At 44.6% G+C, this 24,372-nt stretch overlaps 2 protein-coding genes across 4 annotated transcripts; one reads left to right on the forward strand and one right to left on the reverse strand.

Annotated features, from left to right (window-relative positions):
• Positions 1-263: 263 nt before the first annotated feature.
• ccdc80 (coiled-coil domain containing 80) lies at positions 264-17,143 on the forward strand. The gene is made up of 10 exons (XM_053876571.1): positions 264-1,235; positions 1,594-1,791; positions 1,906-2,318; positions 3,205-3,537; positions 4,912-5,068; positions 9,155-9,291; positions 11,001-11,152; positions 11,271-11,374; positions 12,999-13,082; positions 13,157-17,143. The coding sequence occupies exons 1-10, from the start codon at positions 629-631 to the stop codon at positions 13,471-13,473; spliced, it is 2,502 nt and encodes an 833-aa protein (XP_053732546.1). The 5' UTR covers positions 264-628; the 3' UTR covers positions 13,474-17,143.
• Positions 13,921-22,496, reverse strand: slc35a5 (solute carrier family 35 member A5). 3 transcript variants are annotated; one of them, XR_008415910.1, is made up of 11 exons: positions 22,425-22,496; positions 17,206-17,349; positions 17,038-17,136; positions 16,838-16,971; positions 16,360-16,427; positions 16,092-16,280; positions 15,341-15,541; positions 15,148-15,275; positions 14,732-14,997; positions 14,434-14,645; positions 13,927-14,295 (listed from the first exon to the last, which is right to left on the reverse strand). XR_008415910.1 is itself a non-coding variant. In XM_053876574.1 (10 exons), exons 2-10 carry the CDS (start codon positions 17,330-17,332, stop codon positions 14,586-14,588), a joined length of 1,272 nt encoding a protein of 423 aa, XP_053732549.1. In that variant the 5' UTR covers positions 17,333-17,349; positions 22,425-22,496; the 3' UTR covers positions 13,921-14,585. The 3 variants fall into 3 exon arrangements, 2 of the variants coding, with proteins under 2 accessions (XP_053732549.1, XP_053732548.1); XM_053876574.1 differs by having other exon boundaries at positions 13,921-14,645; XM_053876573.1 differs by lacking the exon at positions 14,434-14,645 and having other exon boundaries at positions 13,936-14,295.
• Positions 22,497-24,372: the final 1,876 nt, after the last annotated feature.

Genomic DNA, 24,372 nt, shown 5'->3' on the forward strand with positions numbered 1-24,372 from the left:
ACACTTAAAGACAAGGACAGCTATTTATTTATTTATTTAGTATAGTAAAGTATAGTAGTAGAGTAGTAAAAAAAAAGGTAGACTCATTCATGAATCACTTTCCAAATTTTCTTCCTCTTGCGTCCGTGCCTCAGTTGGAGGATCTGCAGTGCTGGAATTTCTTCCTAGACTTTTTGGGAAGAGGAGTGTCACGGGGCAGGACCTGCCAGGCGATCGCACGCTGACGTTTTCTGGGAAAACCTCCGCAGCTCACTTTGCCAAAGAGAACCTGGGAAGAGAAGCGAGGACGCGCTTGCTCTCCAACACAGATTCAACTCACGCTGCATTTCTGTGCGTTTTTCTTCCGCACTTCTTCCTCATAAAGTGATCCGAATCTCTTAATACGGTGCTATAAAGTATCCGAGAAGGCAGCGTGAGTAGATTTGAACATTTGCTGACGGTCCAATTGGAAACATGGGTGTAGCTGTCAGAGTCTAACGGTTTTACGCACCGTTTCCTACTTGCGCGTAAAAGTTGAGCGGCCAGAATGACCAGACGCCAAAGGGGATCTGCAAGTTTCCCTGATCTTTCTCAAGTTTAGATGCTCTAAAGAAGTTTCATTCCCGCTGGTGAGTACTGGATCGGAACAATGTGGAGGGGTGTGCTCCTCACTCTGCTCGTGCTTTATCTGCTGACATGGACCAGCGAAGCAGACAAACAGACGCATCTCAAGCGGGTTCGGCTGCACCGGAGGGTCCGGCTGGGGCGGCCCCAGGTGGGCGCAGTGGCGGGACGCGTGCGTCCTGGAGCAGGGTCCGCGATTTCAGTGCAGAGCTCCAACCAGCCCGAGGATGATCCGGCTCCGAGGGGCGCTGGTTTGACGGGACATCTGGGTCTACCTCAGGAGAGAATGATGGAAGACGAGGGGGCCCCGGGAGCCAGAGCCAGGGTGGCGCGCATGCCAAGCGGCGCGGGCTCACCCAACCTGCTGGCGAGCTTCGCGGGGAAGAATCGCGTCTTGGTGATCTCGGCGCCGCACGACTCGGACGGATACTACCGGCTGATGATGTCGCTCCTCAAACCGGATGTTTACTGCGAGCTGGCGGAACGGCACGTCCACCAGATCGTGATGTTCCACCAGGAGGGCGAGATGGGGGGCAAAGTGAGGAGGATCACTACGGAGGGTAAAGTGATGGAGGAGCCGCTGGACACCGCGCTCATCCCCAGGCTCATGAGCTTCCTCAAACTGGAGCAAGGTTGGTTTTCGACGAGTTTGTCGCAATAAAGTGGTGAGAGTAGGTGTCTCAGAAGATGAGAGAGGACTTGGTTTAAAGACAAAAGCTCTTGATATTTTCTAGTGAGCATGAACTTTGACCCCTCCTAAATCAAGGTCAGTGGGGAAAAATGTGATGACACCTCTCACACCTTCAAGAGTGAAGTGAATGAGGAAGGAGCACTGGGGTTGATCCCTCAGATCTCAGAGGGCCAGGCTGAACTGTACACAGATTTTTTCTCCCAATAACTACAACTGCTCTCCTGACAGTCTTTATTCCATGCTCTTCTCAGGAGCTGTTCTAAACCAGGTTTCTAACTGCATCCTGTGTTGACCTGCAGGAAAGTTTGGGATGGTGCTGTTGAAGAAAACACTTCAAGTGGAGGAGAGGTACCCGTACCCTGTCAGGCTGGAGGCCATGTACGAGGTGATCGACCAGTCGCCCATGAGGAAGCTGGAGAAGCTTCGCCAGAAAGGTTTCGTCCAGAAGTGCAAGGGAGCCGGGGTGGAGGGTCAAGTGGAGCAGGGAACGCTGGCAGGTGAGAGGCGGCGACCATGACATGTTTAAACCGATTATTTCCTAAAATAAATTTATAGAGATGAACAACCCCCTCAAAAAAAACAAAAATAATACTTTTTTAAATTTTCTCTAGTTGATCGAAGTCCACCCAAAAAGATCCCCAGAAAACCCATTAAAGTTTTGACCACAACTGAAGTGGTGACGACAGTCGCAACAACACGTGCGGCTACAACAACCAAACCCCCCACCACCACCGTAAAGAGGACCACCACAAGACGACCGACCACCACCACCATTTCAACCACCCAACTACCGACCAGAGCACCCACCACAGTCCACTCCCTCCCAGCACCCAGAACCACCCAGGATCCATACTACTACAGCCGCAGAGAGCGAGAAAGGCACCCGGCGAAGACGACGCCGTCCGGAGACAACCACACAGACAAGACCAACAAAAACACACAAGGTCGGAAGAATGTTGTGGTGCCTGCCACTCGCAAACCCTCCAAGGTCAAGCCCAGTAAGAAGAAGAACGCAGCAGAGAAGGTACCTTTAGCGACGATTTCAAATCCGTCTATGTAAAAAGACTTTAATTTCTGGGTTACATAACCCCAGATGGCAGCAATTTATATCCCGGGCACATGTTTAGCTCAAACTTGCTGCTTATTATTTGTCTCTCTAGTCAAAGACTCACAAACATTTGAACTTAAGAGGAGACGAACACAAGGAAATGCAGAGATTAAACTAAAGTATTGATTTTAAATGACTCATTATTTAAAAACATAGATTTGAAAAAAACAGTCAAACAGATATCAGGTACTTTTGTCCACTCAATATAGAAGTGTTATTCACATATCATTGCCCACCAGTAAAGGGTGTTGTTACTGTCAGTGTTGCCTTGTACTGCATGAAAAACCTCACTAGTTTTCACAGTTTCTGCTTCTATGTTGTATTATATGGTGTAAAACAGTACAAAAGAGAAGATAAGGACAGAGAATATTTTAAAAAAAATGGAGACAGATTCAATGGAAAAGTTGGTGAGAAAGAAAACATACTGAAAGAAAAGAAATAAGAAATATGAAGCAAAGGGAGAAAACATAAATGTAACAAAAATTAAAAGGCAAAATTAAATTTTCATTTGACTTTATATCAAAAGCACGGGATCCTGTTTTGTATGTACATTGCGTGAAAGAGTCACCTTTTCAGTCATTGCTGATATAATAGAAGTTCAGTTAGTGGTTCACAAGTTACATTGTTCTGAAATGCTTTATTCATGTTTTTAAACTGTGTACTTCATTTTCAAGTCAACACTAACCAAGAGGATTAATGTTCCTACCACCAACACAAATAGCAAACAGCACAGTTACAGTAGGAGAGATGAGAGGCTTTTCACCAAGCAAAGTGTGTTTGTTTTTAAAATGTTTGTGTGCAGGTGTTGACCAACGAGTACGAGGACAACTATGAACCCAGCAGACCTACAGGGGCCGACCCGGAGGAGCCGGAGACCTTCCCTGAAATCAGCCCGACCAAAAAGGTCAAGCACGATAAGAAGAAGAAAAAGAATGTCAAGGCCACCAAGAAAGCAGAGCGGCGCGGAGGGAAGGGAGGCAAGGAAGGGAAGATAGGAGGGAAGAAGAATGGAAAGAAGTTGATAAAAACCCCTGACAAAGTGGATTTCCCCAAGCCCACCAAGAAGCCAACGCCTCCCCCGAAGGGATCCCTCTCTTCCTTCCTGGACTACTTTGAGAGCAGGAGGCGTCTGCTGGTGAGAGCCACATACTCATTCAGCTTGTGATACTTGAACTTCCAGAGGCAGTTCCAGTGAAAATAGCTGAGTGTTTTCATCATGCTGTGACAAACCAACAGAAGCTTTGCTGCTCTTTCACCACTGCAAAATACACTCTCAGCTGATAGGATACAGACAGCGCTCACAAGATTCATTTGTTTTTTTTTTATAGTTGTGGTTGAGCTAAATAAAGAGTAGCAAATAGAATGAACTGCAAATATTAGAGAAGGCAACACAAGGTTAAACCTTGCCCTCATTTTCCTCTTGTCAGAAGTAGGTTTGGTGCAGCACCACTGATGGAGAGAGGTTACTAGACACAGGCCACTGTTAAATGCATCAAAAGAGAAGAATGCCTCAATTATCACAAAGAAATCTCAAGAAACATGAAACCTGACGTATTTTTACTGAGAAGAAAAAACCTGAAACGGTCCGAGTTTACTGCCCTGTAAAAGTTATTGCAATAAAAGAGTTCCCCTCATGTGGTCCAGAAAAGTGGGACACTTAGAACAAAGCAAGAGGTTAAATAAAGAATTAAAAAGGTGAGTTTTGGAGTTTAAATGAACCTTAAGAGCAGACGCATGCATTGGTGAGCGATCCATGTTTTCATAATATGGACACCAAGTACTGTAGTGCTTAAGGATAGAACCAATGTCAAACTCTAGTTTCCTTTTTAGGCTTTCAAGCTTCAAACGTCTTGTGCAGGGAGCTGTTTGAAGTTACAATGTTGTATGAGTTTGACGAAACTATGCAGCGCATAGAGTCTTACAAGCTCTGGGTATGAGCGATAAAATGTTTTATTCGGTGAAAGTCCAGACCATACTTGTCATTCTTCCACCATAAACTGATAAAATGTCTTGACTGTTTAGGATTCCATTTTGGAGACGTTCCATGAGAGCAGCAACTGACCTTGCATTCATTTGAAAATCATAGTCACATTTTAATACATGTAATAAACATTTGTAACAGAAACGCTGTTGGATCAAAATAAGTTTTAGAAAGCCTTGTTGTGCGTGAGGTCCAAGAGGGGCGGGGAACTGTAAAATCTGCTTTCACATACAAGTGGGTTTTTGAAAGTCTCCACATCTGGATATGTAATATGATGAAAAGCCTCCTGTAAAACTGAATTCATGAGGGCATTGTTGTCGATTTGCGCTGAAGCATTTGGTTTTCATGAACTGGAATAAACCAAGTGAAGGAATTCGCCTTCAACAGTCTGAGAGCATCTGCAGCTGTCAGTATCCTTGGCTGAAGTATATACCTATCATAGCATCCCTTTCTGCCCAGACGTTCTTGTAAACACCACCTCAGACTTGTGACTCTGACTGACTTTGACCTGGTGACCCTCTCCTGCAGCTCATTACGTCGCCCAGCGAGGAACACCGCATGTATACCCAGCAGAGGGACGAGTACTTGGAGTCGGTGTGCGAGATGGCCATCCGGAAAGTCTCCATCATCACCATCTTCGGCACGTTGACCAACTCCACCATGAAAATCGACCACTACCAGCTCGGTGAGCTTTTCTCTTTCTCACATCTGAGTTGTGTTTTGCCGTAAAGCTGCTGCCGTCCGTCATTTAATGGAGCTTGTGCGCATCGATGACCTCAGCTGCTGGAATTTAGAAGGAGTTTGCTGTGTAACATAATGCGTACATGTTATGGGGGAGGGGAAGGAAGAGGACGCAGCCACAACGCTCATCCTCGACAAGTGGTCAGATCCTGCCTGGAAAACTTCTACTTCTACTCCTGCGCGCGTGTCACTGACCCTCTGGCTGAAGTAAAGCCGGGAATGTGCCGAAGCAGATCATTAAGATAGTTTGGTCTCCCGACGTGGAGACTCACGTCCATGGGCGTTGGTTTTGTTTAAGCTGGCACTGAGCCCAAACGTCTTGAAATCACTGCTGGTGGAACATGAGTCGGCACTTGCTGGGGTGGAAGGGTGTATTGCCTGGTCATTATGTCCCATCTAGGCAAAACTTTTATTTTTGTTATGCTCTATATCAAAGAATGTGTGGAATACCATATAAAAAACTTCTTTTTTTCAGTCATCTAAATATGAGAAAATTGTAGATCTGAATAGAATTCTGAATATAATTGATCCAATAAAAAAAATGTCAAAATATCATAAAATAAAATAATATATTTCATTTTCAAAATAAATCCTATATAGAATATAAGAAAAGTCAAAAAGAAAGTATTGTCATAAATTGTTCAAATTAATTTTAAAAACTGCTTCGACAATTGCTTTCATGAACAGATTTTACTCTTGTGGAGGCGGCATCACTTTATTTATAATTTTTTTCTTTTCAAAACTTCTCCACACTTGGTAACTATCAGTCGATTCAGTGACACACTACTGCCACCATATGTGGCAAATGCATTAAAGCTGAGCGTCTCGTGGCCCAAAGGTGTAAAATAAAAAAAACTTTTAGCGGCCCTATAGGAGGCGCTTGCGGCCCAACCATGAGCCTCGGCCCTATGGTTAAGAATCACTGTTTTAGAGTGAACTATTCCAGGGTTAAATCTAGTCAGTCTTAACAAGACACTGATCAATACTTTAGCATGAGACACATAGGATAATATGTGCATTATAAGTACAGTGGTACCTCAGTTTTCGAACGTCCCGGACTTCGAACAAATCGGAGTTCGAACAACAATTTCGCGATTTTTTTGCTTCTGATTTCGAATGAAAATCAGAAGTATGCAGACGTGTCCCGTTAGCTACATTTACTGACTGTTTTTTCTTCATATTGAGGTGTAAAACCTTTCCTGTCTCCGCACTGGACCGTGGTAGAGTGTCACAGGGGAGGTGCTCGCTCTCCACACACACTCCAGGGTTTGATGTCCTGTTGTGGGCTGGAGCTGGGACAGGGATGAGGCGAGTCTGGGACAGAGCGTGACTTGGTTTATGACTTTGTCACAGCCAAACTGCACAGAAGCGCACATTCAGAGCTGGACACGCACCGGGCACCTCTTCACTTCTGGAGAGACCTCACTCACTCGGCAACCCCTCCCACATGCAGCGGCCACACACATAGAGGAACAGCGCACCTGCAGCAGACACTCTACATTCACTCCTACAAAAGACTATTTTAAGGCTTGGAACGCATTATTTCTTTTTCTATTCATTGTAATGGGAAAAGTCGATTCAGATTTCGAACAATTCGCTTCTCAAATGGCCGTATGGAACGGATGTAGTATCTGTATTATATTTAGGTTCATAACTCTTCCCTAATCGACAGTGTGGCCATGATGCAGAGTCACATATGGATTAAAAGCACACACTAAACCATCCACAAAGACTACAAAAATGGCAGCTGCTGCGTGTTCACAACAATCCCAGGAACCAGTGCAGATTTGTAGCGCCCCAAACCAAAAACACAATCCCACTGCCTTGACTTTCCTGGAGGAATATGAATGTGGGGCGGTTGTTTATCCAGGGCAGTACTCCGTGGCTCCCATGATCCTTCAAGTGAGCTCCATGAACATGTCAGATATGGAAAACCAGGCGTTTTGACTACTTTCTTTAAGGTTCCACGATACGTCTTAGTGTTGTTTCATCTGGCTAAGTCTCTCTTTCCACCTGGCTTTGTCTGTTGTGAGGATTCAGAGTGATACTGAGCTGAGCTGAGACACTTGAGGGGTTTTACTGTCAGGTATTGACAAAATTACAGACACAAAATAGAAGACAAATGAAAGTGTTTCACTGTTAAATGTACTATTTTCACGAGCTCTGGAGAGTTTGGCCAGCATGTGTTCGTAGTGTGTTGCAGCATGTGTGGGGGTTTAATCCAGTTTCTCATAAGTCCTCAGCTGACGTCACGTTCCCACTTGTGGCCTGTACTTTTTTCCACTCACTGGACTGACGTGTTGAGTGTCTGCGCGCTGGACATAAACAGCTGAGCGCCGCCGCTCCCTCGCTTCAGGATGATGACCTCATCCTTGGCCGTTTTGCTCCTTGTTTCAAACAAACATGATGATTTACATTAATTTTCCGGAGAGAGCGTTCAAAGCTGATTCTGGTGACGGGCAGCTTTTTGAGCTTGTGTGCGCAAACACACACACAATAAACGCTTCCCAACCAAGAATCACGGAAACATTCGCTGGAAGAGTCAGAGCTGGAAATCACTGAAAACATTGTTTTCTACTCAACAATGGGAAACGTGTTTCCAATCGCACGCGTCGGAGGTTCGCGTCAGTTACCAGCCTCGGAATGATTTACATTCTGAATCCAGTTTAATGGCCAGGAATGTGCGTATCAGGAATTTAGCTCTCTCAATGAGCGGACGAGGCGCAGAAAGGTTATTAAACAGACGACGGTTGGAAGCCCTAACGCAGTGCAGATGTCCACTGTGGTGCCAAAACTCCAGTGGAAATGATGTGTGTTATCACTGGTCCTGTTGTTGATCATTCAGTGGTAAATGTTCTGTCAAGCTGAAGCTGCACTTCAAGTGTCCTCGAATGCAAGCTACTTTTTCAGGGATGACACTTACCTGGAAGAAGAACTTTGTTTGAGTCGACTTGTTTGACTGACACACCAACATGTCTGTGTGTGGTGTTGTGAATACCAATAGAAAAAATAAACACTACAATGTTAAATGTTGTAAACCCTAGTAGGTGTTGTTTAAAACTTAATATTTTAATTTCAATTTCAATTGTTTCAATTGTTGTTGAAATGGCCCCATGCTTTCGACGTTTTGGGTCACAATGGTCCCCTCAGCCATTTTACCGTTGACTGCGTATCGTGCTAGAGGAGCGATGATGTCACGACTAGTCAACTCATGAACCCCTCAGTTAAAGGTGAAGCTCAGTTTTAATACAATAGCCACACATGGTGGCAGTAGCGTGTCACTGAATTGACTTGACAGCTGCAAATCTGTGATAGTTAACAACTATGGAGAAGTTCTTGAAAAGAAAAAATGATAAAATGATGTCGTCCCCAGTAAACAGTAAAAACTGTCTTTTCATTTACACTGTACTTTATCTTCTGTGGAGTTTAAATAAAATATATTTATTGATACTGATATGAAGGATATTTTATGATATTCAGACGTGGTTGTGTTATATTTATTTTATTCAGAATTCTATTCAGTTTTTCCAATTTTTCCTCAACAGTCTTTAGTGGATTTGTTGAATATGACTTGCACCTGGTTCTGCTGCTGGTTGGACTTTTGTATTACAAATATCTTTGCAACGATCACATGGTTTCATGTCATTTCACAAGGTTTTGGTTTGTTTACGTGTAAATACATTAATACATGTTGATCACAAATGAGATCAAGAGTCATGTATCAGTTCTATTGAATGGGCCCCGGGCCCATTTGTTCTGGGAAAGGTGGGCCCCGAGATCAGAAAGGTTAAGAGCCCCTGTCTTAAGCTTTGCTTGATGATGGCTCTGGTTGAAAACGAAAGATATGTCTGACCTTGTTGGGGTCTTGCATGAGACACCAGAAGCAGGATTCCCAGGGTTGTGTCAGTCAAGGAAGTCGGTGCTGTGGTCAGAGCTCGCGTGCTCTGATGTTCCATCATAGATGGTGGTGAAATGAACCTGCCTTCACGACGACAGCAAAGCTCACCGCTCCACTGTCTTGTGTCTCCAGAGAACGACAGGCCGATGAAAGGGCTCCGTCAAGAGGACCTGGTGAACCAGGATCTGATCACTGAGCTCAGGAAGGAGTTTGGTATGACGCATGACGACTTCTACATGGTCCTCACCGACACAGACATGAGAGTGAAGGTAAGAATGATGTGGTAGAGTCTCAGAGAAGCATGGAGGAGTCCATGAGTCAGTATCCCTTCCTGTTGGGTTTAGAGACGCCTGTCACTTCCTGGCCTTGCATGTGTTTTTGTTGAGTCAGTAGGATAGAATTGTCACCCACCTCCAAGGTCTACATGGCAGTGATGGCCATTTCCTTTGCCCACAGTTGAGCACCCACACATTTCTATAACGTTCTCTGGTGCACATCTGCTTCTGGGGCTGTGGAGTCAGGTCACTTCAAATGAATAGGGTTTCTGAAATAGAAGCGTTTGCCCAGTCTTATTGAAGTCTCTGAAATGAAACTCTGTGTTTGCCCTCACATCTGCCCTGTTAGTCTTCTGCTCCTCGCTGTCTATTTAAAGCTCCACCAGCCAAACACGTCCGCTCCTCTTTGAAGGTGCACCGGACCGCTGACCTTTCCCTTTCACCGCCAGCACACTGGCTTCACAAAAACACTGTTTTAATTCACGCAACATGACATTTGCCCAGCAGCCCAGTGTGTGTGTGTGTGTGTGTGTGTGTAAACCAGGTTGTTTTTGGACAGACTCATCAAAGAGGCTAGTGTTGGCTCCTGTGCTGACACAGGCAGAGGGCAGCAAGTGCGTGAGCGGACGTGGGTGTGAGACACTGGCTGTGGAAGCTAATGGAAAATGAAAGCAGTTGAGGACCGCTACATAAGACTAGCTACATAAGGAACGTGGTCATGCCTTAAACCTTGACATGGTCAGTTGTGGCTCAAATATGATGAGCGCTTAAAACTAGGGCGATTATTTTCGTTATTTTTTCATGAGTAGACAAATGGCGATTTCCTTTGTTTGGACCTATTTTGAACTTCTGTTGAACCTAAAGTTGCTTAGATCATCTCACTGTGATACTCCGACACCATGCATTATTCAACAAGTATATTAAAATAATGAGACATAATCCAGGAACATGTATTAACCCTGTGAAGCATGAAGCATAAACCAGTTGACAGAGAGCTCCAGCTCTTTAAAACTGAGGTCTTTACTGGTCCTTGAGAAGAATTTAAAATCATCACTATTCATATATGTATCTCATATAAAATATCTGATCAACATCCACATCAAAAGGACTTATTTGAATAATGATCTAAAACCATGTGTTCAGTGTAGCTCCCTAGTTCATTTCCGGTTATTGTTATGAGGAGCTGAGAAACAGAGGACGCAGCGACGGCAGCCAGTTGGAGTCGGACCTCAGTCAGGAACCAACTAAAGCGACAGAAATTAACATATATTAATGTTTCCAGGGAATGTGATATTTTCTCACTGCGTCTCAATAACAACCAGTTCTCGATGCCCGTCCTGTGCATGTTTACACCAACAGCAACACGAGGTATCGACGCAAAAATTTGGACGTCGACAAAATTTGGTTGTCGATGTCATCGATGACGCTATTTAAAACGTAGCTTAGATGAATCACTGCAAGCAGAGGGGCTGCAGCCTGAAACATGGCGTCGACAACCTGATGTGACATGCTCGTCTTTGAACACCAGGGCACCATTTGAAGTTGAGGGATGATGAGCTGAAGGTGAACTGCAGAGTTCTCCACAACTTTTGCTGAAGGGTTGACCCCCCTCCCGGCCCCATCTTTGCTGGGAAAAAACCCCAGGGAGAACCCTGAACTGCGTTCTTGCTTCCACCTCATTCTAATGGCGAGTTATTCTTCAGCAATCCTACGAGGTCCCGATTGCCATGAAGGCCGTGTTCAACTACATCGACACCTTTTCCTCTCGCATCCGAGAAATGGAGCAGCAGAAGCGAGACGGCGTGGCTTGTAAGAAAGAAGACAAGCCCAGATCCCTGGAGAACTTCCTCTCCAGGTAAACCTCAGCCCGTGGACTCGGAGGCCTGCAGTTTGATCTGATGTTACATGATGATGTTGGAGGCGCCTTCTCCCAGTGCCACGAGCACCAGGGCTGAACTCTCCTGCGATTACAGGTTCCGCTGGAGACGTCGACTCTTCATCATCTCCGCTGCCAGTGATGAGGACTGGGCCTACCAGCAGCAGCTCTTCGCCCTGAGCAGCCAGGCCTGCAACCTGGGTGAGAGACCTGTTTTATTACGGGTGAACCCATGAACACAATCCGTTTGAGGCCGGATCCAAGTGGAGGCTTTGGGCATCATCTGAATCTTGTCTCCTTCTCTTCCTCTCGGCTCCTCCCTTCAGGGGTGGCCACATCGGATCATCCTCCTCCATCTCACCCTGTCCTCTGCTTCCTCTTCTCTCAAACCTCACGTCCTCCTTCACCACATCATCTGAATGTCCTTGTTTACTGTCTCTCAACACCTTGTCAGACTCACAAAGTCATGAAGCCGTCACAAAGAAGCCATCGAATCGTGGGATTTAAACCGGCAGATTTAGAATTATAGCCATGTAATGTTCTTAACTGAGGAGCCTTCATCTGAGCCACTCCTGCAGGGTTTTGGTCTCCTGCACCAAAAGTTTGGCCTCTTGTTTACTCATGCCACAGACTGCTGCTGCAGCAATTTCCTCTTTCCTGCAGCCAGAAACAAACCGGTCGACAGAAAAGGCCCACTTCCTGGCACCAAACACCTGAAGGGGAGATGTGTTCATCACGCGACTGTTTCTCTCGCTGTGTCAACAGTCGCATGATCCAAAGTGACCACGGAGAGGGTCTAAATATACACATCCGGGGATGTTTTTGTCCGCTGACTTCCCCTCCAGACTTCGTCGTCACATGCCCTGCACTAAATAAAATGGATGTTCTGTTCGGGTCAGAACTTCAAACTGCTGTGACACATACCCACGCTGAGAAGCAGTGAGGTGAGGTGAACACACTCTGCTGGTGTGGACGTTAAGCTGAGCTGTGAGATCATTGGTAAGGTACAATTTGTTGACATTAGAGTCCAGGTTCCAGGTGAAACTGTTTCCGTAGTGAGTCCAAATGATATTGTGGAGGGGCAGGAGTGGAGTAAGATGGTGCCCTGTCAGTCAATGACCCTCTCTGATAGCTCTGTCTCGGTTTGTGGTCAACTACATTGACAACCCCAGACCAATGGATTTCAGTGGAAGCTTCAGGGTTGGTGATGCTTTGTTGGTTGCTTTGGATTTACAAAAATTCTAGACTTTGCCCATTGATTTTCATTTGGCCCGGTCACGAGACCTGCCACCGTTTAACCTGAAACACAATCTCAGCGATAAATCATGTGACTGTGGTGACAGTGGATTTATTGACGTTTTAGATAACATTAAAACCTTAGGTTTTCTTACACTCACTTTGGCTGCTGTCCCTTTGAGCTCCTTACACTCTGAATACTAAACAGGAAGAATGTTTCTAAAATGCCTGGTGGGCAAATGGGAGCATGACTCAGTGCTTTGTAGTTGTCAGCTGATCAAGACGTCATTGGAAGACTTTCTCATGTTTCCTGGACCGTCCATGGCCCCTTGGCTGCTTCCTGAACCCTCCCCTCCCTCCCAGGCTCAGACAAAGACCCAGTGGGCTGAAGTTCAGTGTTCAGCGTTTGGCTCTGGTTGAGCCAGACCACCGTGACTTAAAGGAATTTGTGTGGCTTCTCCCAGCAAAAACCCAGAAATAATGAGTGGAACCAGCCCTCCGCGGTGGTTCTGATGGCTCAGCATGTGTTTGGGTTTGAAGTGGGACTTTATCTGATGCCTGGTTTCCTCTGTCGCCATGGCGGCCGCAGGTCTGCGACACATCGCTGTCCTGAAGCTGGTGGGTACAGAACTACTGGATATGGGCGGGTCCTTGGAGCTCTACCCGATCAACGGTAAGAGAGTGGCTGCTCCAGCTTCTGCTGGAAACAGAGCGTTTCCAAATCCTTGGTCGTCTTCCCTCCTGCAGGAAGTGCTACAGTGGAGCGAGAAGGTCTGTCAGGATCTCTGGTGAAGGACATGAGGAACTACTTCCAGATCAGTCCGGAGTACTTCTCCATGCTGCTGGTGGGGAAGGATGGCAACGTCAAGTCCTGGTACCCGTCTCCCATGTGGTCCATGGCCATCATCTACGACCTGGTGGACTCCATGCAGCTGCGCCGTCAGGAGATGGCCATCCAGCAGTCGCTGGGCATGCGCTGCCCTGAGGACGAGTACGGCGGCTACGGCTACCACCAGCACGGATACGATCACGGTTACGATCACGGTTACCACCAGGGTTACTGAGGGCGGCGCCCGCTCCTCCTCCCTTCTGTAGCACTTAGTGGAGCCTGCGGGGCGGCTGCACCTCTCCAGGTCGTATGTAGTGCGTAGTGCTTCTTAGTCAACGTGTTATTATAGAGCATCAGGGATCTCTGTCAGTGACAGTGTTTGTGGGCCGCCAGCGTTACACTCCAGGGTGGGAGATAACAGGCTAAACTTTTTTTTTGTATTTATTAGACATGTCCTATATTTTGAGTGCAGTCGTTAAGACAGTCACATTTTATATTTATAATCTATTGAGACAAGTAAAAAGAAGTGTTGTAAAATGGTGGTGCTACAGCTCCCCCTAGTGGCCAAAGTACGCAGTACAGATAGCGAAGGAAAACACTACATTTCTTGGCAATATTTCCCGACTCTAACGATTTAAAGAAGGAGCAATTCGAACATACAACAAAATTAAGGCAATTTTTAAATAGCAGGGAAATGTTTTTTTTAAGAATTTATTGTAGAATATTTACATCATTTGGCACAGACTTGTGTCCACAGCAGCATGAGCTCCACTTGTGCAGTAAACAGTTAAAAAAAAAAATTACATGATACATTCTCATTATTGGACAACTTCAATCACCTTCATTGGACCAACAGTGTGAAAATAAAAGAGGAATGATGAGAGTCTCTCTGAGAACTGGCCTGTTCCTCACTGTAAACCGTGGCTTGTTCCCTCATCAGGTGTTGATATGAAAACATCTTCAGGTGGTCCGTGGAAGCTGGCTGTTGCTATGGCGACGACTCCTCAAAATCACTGTCACTGTTGTTCTTGGAAAGCAGCTCCAGCTCCTCGCCGTCCTGGCAACCACCACAGCACAGATCACGCGTGTCAGTGATGCGGCAAGACCCGACACAACATTACGGCCTAAACAGATCCTGCCCTTAGGTCTCAGCTCGCTGTCGCTTTAGGTCACCTTCACTCTCTCTCCTCCTCACCTTCCTGTCTTGTCTGCGCCCTCATTTTCCTTGGTTTGCTCGGTCACCTCCCTCCAACTTTCCTTCAATACCTTCTCCTCTCCTGCTTCTCACTCATCTTATCTCTAGCACTCCTTGTTCCACGGGTGCAACTTCCTTATTCCTTATCAATATTATTGTGAGGACCAAACTTGATCTTTAGCCATTTGTTTTGGATGGTTTCGGGTGCGAGGCTGGGGAAAGCATTCCGTCAATGAGAGGTCCTCACCAAGATAGAAATACAGACGTGCGTGTTTGTGTGTGGGAAGGCTAAGCGTACCCCTCTGGACCTCTGCACCTCTCGGTTGAGGACCCGCAGCTTCTCCTGCTGCAGGCTGTACTCCAGGTCTTTGGGCCGACTGGCGTTGTAGATGAAGATGGCCAGCAGGACGGTGGGTGCCTGCAGGAAGAAGTCCAGCGAGGGCCGGAAGTCGAACAGGAAGAGGGAGAGGGCCGTGACCAACACGGTGGTGATCTGACCCGTCAGCACGTGGAACATGTTGTCCCGGAACTTCAGGATGAAGGCCACGGACAAACCCAGAGCCGCTGAGGAAGGAGACATGATCTGAGTTTAGGTGGCGTCCAGACACGTTCTCCTTCTGAACTGAGAAATGATTGGCTGAAAAACGCAGATTTTTGTTCCTTCTTCCTGGAAATCATGACTCAAGTCACTCGTAGATCAGCTGCTTAACTCACCTGTGACCACCACCAGAGCCAGCGAGAAGACATTATGTCCATGCAGGAGGCCACAGTGGACGGTGAGTCCCCGTGCTTCATGGCCCAGTCCCAGGATCAGAGCGTTGAAGATGACACCGAAGCCATACCTGCAGAGGAACCAGCAGTTGCTGTCACGCAGTAGCAGAAGCACAAAGGTGTTTAAGGAACTCACAGTTTGCTGTTCTGTATGAAGATGCTCTCCGTGAGCTGGTCTCCTTCCTTCAGGATCTTCTCGTTGTAGATGTTGGCCATAGAGGAGATGAAGCACTGCAGCAGCAGCAGGACATGACCCACACCGAGGGCCTGGACCTTTCCCAACACGCTGTCCTTCCACGCCTTTCCAGGGAGAGCCGACACCCAGGACTCACTGGCACTGAGGAGGAGAACAAGAGGCCATCAATGACTGAGGAGGACCTTCACCCTGCAACACCTGATGGCTATTGTTTAAAAATGACAATATGAAACAGATTCAAGGCCTTCACAAATATAACACCCGCAGCAGAGAAGGTGGCTGAGGGGGAACTCAGTTGGACTGAAAATACAATGTCATATTTGTTTCCACATTCCGATTTTTCACGTCATCTCTTCCAAAAACGTAGTTATCTTCCATCTTCTGATGAATGAGTTTGTCAAATCAAATTTCATCTTAACATTTATTTTAGCAAGACGACTTAATTTAATTGTTTAATGAAGCAAAATCTGTCTTTAATAACATAATAGAAACTGGGTTGGTTCATTGAGATAATCACAGAAATTCTAAAAATATTCCCGAACCAAATGACACATTTTCGATTTACAACAGTGGCAAGTTACGACACTCCAAACAAGTGAAATGAAATAACCTTGCTGGTTAAACACGGTGGTGATATCAGACATGTACGGATGTTTTGCCTCAGTTGGCTCATGAGGAGCCCAAAGGTCACCTGCTGTTCCTCATCTGCTCCAGCAGCTGGGTGTAGAGCAAGCAGGAGTTGGACGAGGTGGTCAAGGGGCTCAGGCGGAAGGTCGGCACTGGCATGGCGTCCTGGTGCGCACCTGATCCCGTTGTCAAGGAAACGATGGCCAGGAAGAGAATCACCAAGGCAGCCCACTGGAGCCAGGACAGGCGCCTCCTGGTGGAGACGAGAGGCAGCACAAAAAAAATGTTTAGACCGACCTTCGGCAAAGGAGGTTTTGTGGTCAGGATCTTACTTGAGGACGATTCTGAAGAGCACGGCCGTTGTTAGGATGACGAAGTTGGAGAAGAGGACCGCCATGGCCTGGAGGACAGGACAGACACGGACATGAGACATTGTTGCGCGCATAAATGGGGTCACATGATTGGTTTTTGGGGCATCATTGAAAAGCAGGTGAACCCCAAGAGGACGAAATGGCAGCATTTGTTAGTCACATGACTGGATCCTCAGAGGCAGAGTGGTGGGGGCAGCAGCTTTGATAAGCAGCTGCAGGGTTGCCTCTCCACAGACAGGTTTGCAGGGGAACAGTGAGGCGTGACCAGGTATTTCACAGTGAAGGTCCACTGACTATGATTGAGTGAAGTTCACACACCTCTACCGAATGTGTCTGACACATTTTCCCATTAAAGTTGTCAACAATTATAGATTGTTTACTCATTACGATCAATAGTCAAGCTTGAATGGAGACAGTTTCCAGACGGCAGTTCACTCACAGGCTGCAGGTAGGTCATGACGTAGAAGACGATGAGGTTGTCCAGGAAGTAGAGGAACGCTGGCACGGCCCACTTGAGCGACTGGAGGCAGGAGACGGTGGACGAGAAGCCTAGATCGCTGCAGGACCGCCCCTCTGCAGACACAGAGCGGGACATGAACGACGGACCGGAGCTAGCTAGTCATGTGACCTCACACCTACCCTTGATGAAGACCCTCACGGACATGATGAGACAGAAGACCAGTTTGAGCGCCTCTGCCAGCAGGTTAACGGACGCTGGGAGGAAGTCATACTTGTTCTCTGTGGGGTGACAAAACAGACGCTGCATAACTGTCCCTCTGTCATGACAGACTTGTTTGTGTCACTCACCGGCGTTGGACGAGAACTTGAGGAGCAGAACCCGACTGGTTCCTAACGTGACGAAGCCAACGCCCAGAGCCAGAGTGTAGAGGGACGGCCGCGAGCAGAGCGCCGGCCAGCGCCGGCAGCACGCCATGTCTGGAGGAGAGGCAACTGCAACAGGCCAGAAAACAAGTCAACCATGGCTCGCTTGGTCAGAGAGGGTTAAATAAACAGAGCAGTTCCTCCAGAAAACTGGAGTGGTGTGATCGAGGGTGGGTGGAACCTGTCGGGTGGCTCCTCTGCAGTTGCACGGTAATAATGAACAATAATGAAGATGATGATAAGGGCATATAAATTACCACCTTATTGTCTCGCTCACATACATCTTTGTAGGAGATTCCAAAGAAACGATGAGTCTATATTTTAATGTTCCTGAAATGATTTTTACGACTGAGAAAAAAAACATGTTCATGACAAGAGCTAAAACACCCCCTCCCCCATTGCCACCAGACATAGGCAACGCTAAGCAAGGGAAAAAGACTGTTTCTGCCCCAATTATTCACAGTTTTGCTACCAGTGATACGCAAACATCAGAGGACATATTTTTTTGTAAAACTACTTCCTGTACACAGACAAAGGTTTGGTCTTTCTTCTCCCACAGGACAAAAGTGGTGAGCCAAATTTTGCACAGTTCTTCCTATTTTTTCAATCAAAAACATTAGAAAAACTAACATACTGAAGTCGCACTTTCAATTCAAAAGAGTCAACACACATTTGTAGTCACCGTCAGCAACAAACGGTGGAACCACATTCCAGCAAGTGTCCTAATTTGTCATTTGTCATTTGCAGTCATTAATGCAGGTGCACAGTGAGAGCAGAATCCATGCAAATGTGTGTGAGATGAAGCAGGGGAAAAGTTCCAGCCCAAACTCTGCCAGCAGGGTTTCCAACAGGGAAGAGAGGAGCAGAGATTGGGCTCGACAATAGGGCTGGGTATCGATTCTAATTTCAAGAATCGATTCGATTCCGATTCTCATGACTTAGAATCGATTATCACGATTCAATTCGATTCCATTCGATCCGATCCAATCTCAATTCAGGTTAGTATTTAAGCCATTTTCTGAGCTGTGATCACATGACAAGTCACACAACGTATTAATACTAGTATCATATTGACATTCAACAGGAAATGAATGAAGGATTCATAGTAAATGATAATAAAGATCCAGACACAGAACGCTAGATGTGACTGCTCATGGGACTGGTGCATTATTAGAAATATGACATTAAAAATTCACCCAAAAGATGCTGCTGTTTAATACTAATGCGTTTTTATTTTATTACCAAAATGAAAAAAAGATATTCTCAGCCATTGAAAATGTAAACAGAGTGCTGGTGACTGACTTCACAGCAACCTGAGGTCATTGGTCAGTATGTAAACAGTTCTATGTGGTCTGTAGTACGTACGACAAAAGGTCCCACTCCTCATCAATATAGTGAGTCGTCAGATTCGTGTAAGATTGCGAAGATGTCCACGCATCACTTGTAATGCCCCCCTGACTTTTCACGTTTTCTTTGACTGACTGGTGCATGTTTGGGATAACAGACGTTTGCGAGACACCGTAACATAGTGAGGCTCTGTTACTTTCATTAGCCGCCTGAAGCCCTCGTTCTCAACGACGGAAGACGGGCGCATATCTTTGCAAATGAAGCCCGCAATCGCTTCAGTTACTTTGACAGAGCGTGCAGAATTACCCGGTAGTGGTAAAGTTCGCTCGAGTTTCATTTGTTGTGGCCCGGTGGATGGCTCGGACAGGAGCGCTGGGTGATGTCGCGTCACGTGACTCGTGAGGTGGGTCATATTTCCGCAATACTGCAACACTTCCAGTACCTCCATCAGGCATACGTGCTAATTGCTATGCTTTTGTCGAGCGCGTTTTTGGTTTGGTCGCGTCTGAACGTTGCTAGCTAGTGTTGCCACTGTGAGGAGGCATGTTGTTTTGACTTTGGTGTCCCAGGTGCGCGCATGCGCACTTCACCCAGAGAATATGTGTTAAAACGTAAATTAATTAATCCGATCTTTGGACCTACGAATCGATTTTATGGAATTGATGTACGAATCGATTCAGAATCGGAAAATCGATTTTTTTAAACACAGCACTACTCGACAAGACTCCAGCAGGATAAACAAACCAGTCTGACCATGTCCAGGTGGAGCTGCTGCTCTGGTGTTTTCAACCTGACCCACTAAAGTGCGTCTATTGAGAAAAATGATCCAACCTGATCCGGTGTTTACTGAATATTCAGTCCAAAAAATTCCATGTGACGGAGCAGACGCGCACGTGAGCCGCAGATGCCCCAGGCAAGGTGGAGGAAAGAAAGACAAAGAAAAAAAAAGAACAATGACAGTGTGAGAATAACAAGTAACCACAGATTGCTTGTAGACACACCAAGGCTGAAAAATAATTCTTCACATGCCCAACTGACACACAAAGTATTTCCTTTAAGTTTCCACCAGCGCTTCCACATGCAAAATCTGATTAGCAGAAATGCTAACAATTCATTTCTTTTCAGTTAAATAACAGCGTTTCTCCATTCAACCATTAACAGAGCCTCATGAGCTAACCATAATTTTGATGGTCAACAAGTCACCTACTACCTCAACAATGAGTTGACTAGTCGGCGTACGAGATGTACGGGTTAACATGTTTGTAGCATTGTGAGTAGAAAATAAATAAATATAACTGTAAAAAATGGCTCTCAATTGAGAAGTTGTATAGTGATGCTCTGAAACATATGAATTTTTTTGTGTGTCCTTTGATGTGTCCTTTGAGATTTGGTCCCATACAGTGCTTAGGAAGTCTGAGCCTTTTCTCCTCTAGCTGTGGCGCTAAATGACTGATGTGCCAAGAGAACAACGACGAAACTAGTCGACGAATGAACCCATTTGTTTATGTCTAAATATAATAGTTAAGCAAGTGTCGAGATGAGAAATTCAATGTTTCATGTCTCTCTCTAAATCGAACCGTCTGTCTGCTGTATCTCAATAAATTATGATTTAGTCATATTCTATTCTCAAAATCATGATACAAATTGTCAGTCCTTTGTCTTGTGTAATGAAAAATATTTTCACAATTCTCTCTCCTAATATGGTTGTTTTTCTTTGCCTTATTTAATATTTCACCAATACTTTGACCGCTTTAGAATTTGTTGATGGTCCCTAGCTGATGCTAGGTCGTAGTATTAGCGCTGCCTGCGAGAGTGTGTCCGCGATCAGTGAACCCTAATGGGGAAGAGGACGCCGCCGTCAATAGTGCAGCGGAGCTCCGTCCAATATCCAACTATTTTCACCAGGGTGTTTCGCAGAGGAGCCAGCACAGTGTGAGACCTGCATGTGTTGATATGAACCAAGACAGACGACCGCATCAGAGAACCTATAAGGACCACTCGAGCTAATAAAATAAACATGGATCCAGAGACTCAGAGTCGACCAGTGTCAATATCAAAGTTCCCTGTATTATAAATAAGTTTAAAACTACGACCGTGAACCAAAGTCCACCACACACTCCACAACTGTGACACGCTGGTGTCGGCTGTCAAGTGCCGCGGAGCTGGAGAGCGCATTGCGCCGTTGGGTCTCATCATGTTCACGTGTACAAGTCCAATGCAGCGAGTGTGTCACGTGTTTATCAAATTTATCGTTAGATGCAGTATTGTCATCGGGGAGATTGTGTTTGGTGGTATATCGTGTACCATAAATTCAAGCCAGATTTGAACCCGTAACCCAGCTTCGAGCTAGCAGACAGCAAAATGCGGTCACAATGACAAACTGAAAACACACACATGTTCTGCAGTTACAGCGAGCACTGACTTCCTGCACGGGAACTGAATGAAAGTATGTTGGCAGCCTCATAAATCAGTTAAGTCATTAATTAATGCTTTCCCAAAACAACAAGAAAAATCTCCCTCCAGCGTTCACAGCTGTTAGCAACACAATAGCTAATCACCGTCAATTGGAGCTTTTGTCAGATTTGATCGACAGGAGGAGTGAATATGTGGAGAGATTTTCCATTGTCAACGTGAGGAAAAGGTGACTCAAGTGGGACTAAAAGGTATTGTTCGTGAAGTAGGGCACAGCAAGGCACAGTCAACAAGAAAAGAAGAGCGTGACTGAGGGAGGAAAGACGTAATAAAAATACATCTGTTCTTATGTTGGGTTTCCAGGTCAACACACTTGACGTGGTTGACCTAAATGCAGGTTTACAATGAATTAAGATCAAGGGAGGCCGATTTGGCCGATAAGGAAATGGTTTCCACAAATACAGTACATCACAAAAATAAAATCAAGTGTGAAACAATGAGCCTAACTCAACTGACTGAATATGTCAAGACACTTTCAGGAGTCACCCAGGAATCAGAGTGACTTGTTACCCAGCCTGTCCCTAGACTTACCAGCTTGTGACAAACAATGCCGCCTTGTGCAGCCGAAGACAGTGGCATGACTCGCCGCCCATGACTCAACAACACAATGCAACCGTCACTTTTAAAATAAACAAATCAAAAACTGCATTTATTTACCGCTGATCACCCAAAAATGTAACTGTCGTCCACATTCTCTCGACTGTACACAAATGAAGAGTGTCTTTATATAATCTAGAAATGTACTTTAAAGGAGGAGAGGTGGAGGCAAAACATGTAAGTGGATATGTAAATGTGCTTGCAGAGATAATTATTAAAGAGTCTTTTCCTGGTTTACTGACCTGGAAATGTGTCAAATGTGTGTGAAGCCACTTCGCGCTACACTGTTTGTTCAGATAAACGAAAGTAAAGCATTTGCTTCAAAATGAATTTAACTCTATAATTCTTGTAGGGTCAGAATTCTTAATTTGACAATCATAATATAGTCAACATGAAAGCTCGTAAGTATGTAACAACACAGAACAAACCAGAAGTGGAAATGAGGAACAACATCTGGGGGTGAAACAAGACGACAAAACCGCAGGCTGTAAATACTTGTCAGTGAACCGTTCTTGTAAATCGACAGTAGCCATGTACTCGAGCACAAAGGAGGAACCTGAAACATGACATGGTCACAACAACAATGCACAGCTGCTGCAGAATATGGCAACGTAACTCGGTGTTAATACGCGCAAAAAGGTAACGTTAGCTTGTGAACAATTCTATATACAGTATTTCAGGAACCGGTGACACGTAGGAGAAGACAAACAGCAAGGTAAACAACTCACTCTGTTTAGAATTCTTCTCCCAGACACATCTCTACTGCGACAGTCACCACTCCATGGAGTTCCTACTTGCTCTGCGCATGCGTATTTGGAGAACAGGGGTGTTGACGTGATGACGCAAGATGATTTTTTTTTTTTTTTTTTTTGCATCTTTTAACAAGCCGAAACGTTAATACATGGGCGTGAACGGAAAGGTTTTTTTTAATAAAACTAAAATAAAAAATAAAACGCTACGTTTTTATTAAAAAGGAAAATGAAAGCTCGTAGGGACCAAGTCAAACGCTTCCGGTTTCCCAGAGATTTTATCCTAAATAAACACACATTTCACATCACACGAGTTAAAGTTTATAGTTTTTAGATATTTATCATTAGTTGGGGCCCATTCAATTAATTGAACTGATTCAATACTCAGTTTTCATTTGTGATCAATAACAATATTTAAGCTGCTTACACGTAAACAAACCAGAGCCTGTGTGAAATGACATGGAACCACGTGACATTTGTCATCGAAAAGTCCAACCAGCAGCAGAACCAGGTCCAAGTCATATTCATCAAATTTACTAAAGAAAAATAGAAAAAAATACACTTGATGCAAACTGTTGAGAATATTGGAAAAAAATGAATAAATATAATAAAACCACATTTAAACATCATAAAATTAAAAAAAGACAAATACATAAAATATAAAATGAAAATGAAACTCCAAAGAAGATAAGGTGATAAATAAAAGTATCGACATAAAATGTTCTAATTCATTTTCAAAACTGCTTCAACAGGTGCTTTCATGAACAGTTTTTACTGTTGGCGGCGGCATCACTTTCTTTATCATTGTATTTCTTTTCAAGAACTTCTCCATAGTTGTTAACTATCACAGATTTGCAGCTGTCAAGTCAATGCAGTGACACACTGCTGCCACCATATGTGGCTAATGTGTTAAAACTGAGCATCTCGCAGCCCTCACAGCCCAAAGGTGTAAAATGAAATGAATATATAAATATATAAATAAGAAGGGCTCGCGGCCCAACCATGGGCCCCGGCCCTATGGTTAAAGATCACTGCTCTAAGGAATTGACTGCGAACATTGTTGGGCAACTTACTTAAAGTGATTACTCATTACCCTTTGAAAAGTAATTGGATTACTTAACGCATTACGTAATTAAAAAAAAAAACAGCGAGACTACAAATCGTTTTCAAAGTTAGCCACCACTGCCACTCACACATACACAAAAACAATGTTTAACTGTCTGCGGAAGGTTCTTATTGTACTTATTCCTACACGTCGTACGTATAAAAAGACAATTCAATAACATAAAAAAACAATCTATTCTACATCAGTGTTTTTTTTCTCCAAAAAATACATTTTACTTGTTTTTCCTAAACAAATGAAATAAACACACCTCTGAATTACTTGATCTTGTAACCTTCCCTACACACCTTTCAATGAAAGTGTCTATATATTTCTGCATCTGCCAACTCCAATGAAAAAAGGAAAGTGCATTGGCAATGTTGAAAGAAACAAAAAAGACTAATACAGAATAATAATAATAATAATAATAATAATAATAACAATAATAATAATAATAATAATAATAATAATAATAATAATAATAATAATAATAATAAATGTTTATACTGGACAATGATAAGTACATTTATGACCGATAAGTACATTTGAGATGTTTTTTTAATGCACAAATATGAAAACTTATTACAAGAACTTGCAACCTTTGATTTTTAAATATTCTAGGAGTTCTCAATGTTCCAAAATGTAAATTGAGTGGCAAACAGCTGCCTTTTTATGCTTAACACATAAGGTAATAACGCAAAGTGAAGATGTTCCATGGAAGATGACTCACACTTCCCAAATAAAGGCATCCTATTCCGTTATAGACTGGAGTCAAAGACACAGTTCATTGCCCTGGGACATGATGTTTAAACTAGTCTGTGCGTG

This window comes from Synchiropus splendidus, chromosome 10 (genome assembly GCF_027744825.2).
Source record: "Synchiropus splendidus isolate RoL2022-P1 chromosome 10, RoL_Sspl_1.0, whole genome shotgun sequence".
Taxonomy (NCBI): domain Eukaryota; kingdom Metazoa; phylum Chordata; class Actinopteri; order Syngnathiformes; family Callionymidae; genus Synchiropus; species Synchiropus splendidus.

Coding starts and splice junctions, on each gene's coding strand:
- ccdc80 (XM_053876571.1), top strand. CDS start 629: ATGTGGAGGGGTGTGCTCCTCACTCTGCTCGTGCTTTATCTGCTGACA. Junction 1,792..1,905: donor GGAGCAGGGAACGCTGGCAG/GTGAGAGGCGGC, acceptor AATTTTCTCTAG/TTGATCGAAGTCCACCCAAA. Junction 11,153..11,270: donor CTGGAGAACTTCCTCTCCAG/GTAAACCTCAGC, acceptor CTGCGATTACAG/GTTCCGCTGGAGACGTCGAC.
- slc35a5 (XM_053876573.1), bottom strand. CDS start 17,332: ATGGCGTGCTGCCGGCGCTGGCCGGCGCTCTGCTCGCGGCCGTCCCTC. Junction 17,137..17,205: donor CAAGTTCTCGTCCAACGCCG/GTGAGTGACACA, acceptor GTCACCCCACAG/AGAACAAGTATGACTTCCTC. Junction 16,281..16,359: donor CTCTTCAGAATCGTCCTCAA/GTAAGATCCTGA, acceptor CGTCTCCACCAG/GAGGCGCCTGTCCTGGCTCC.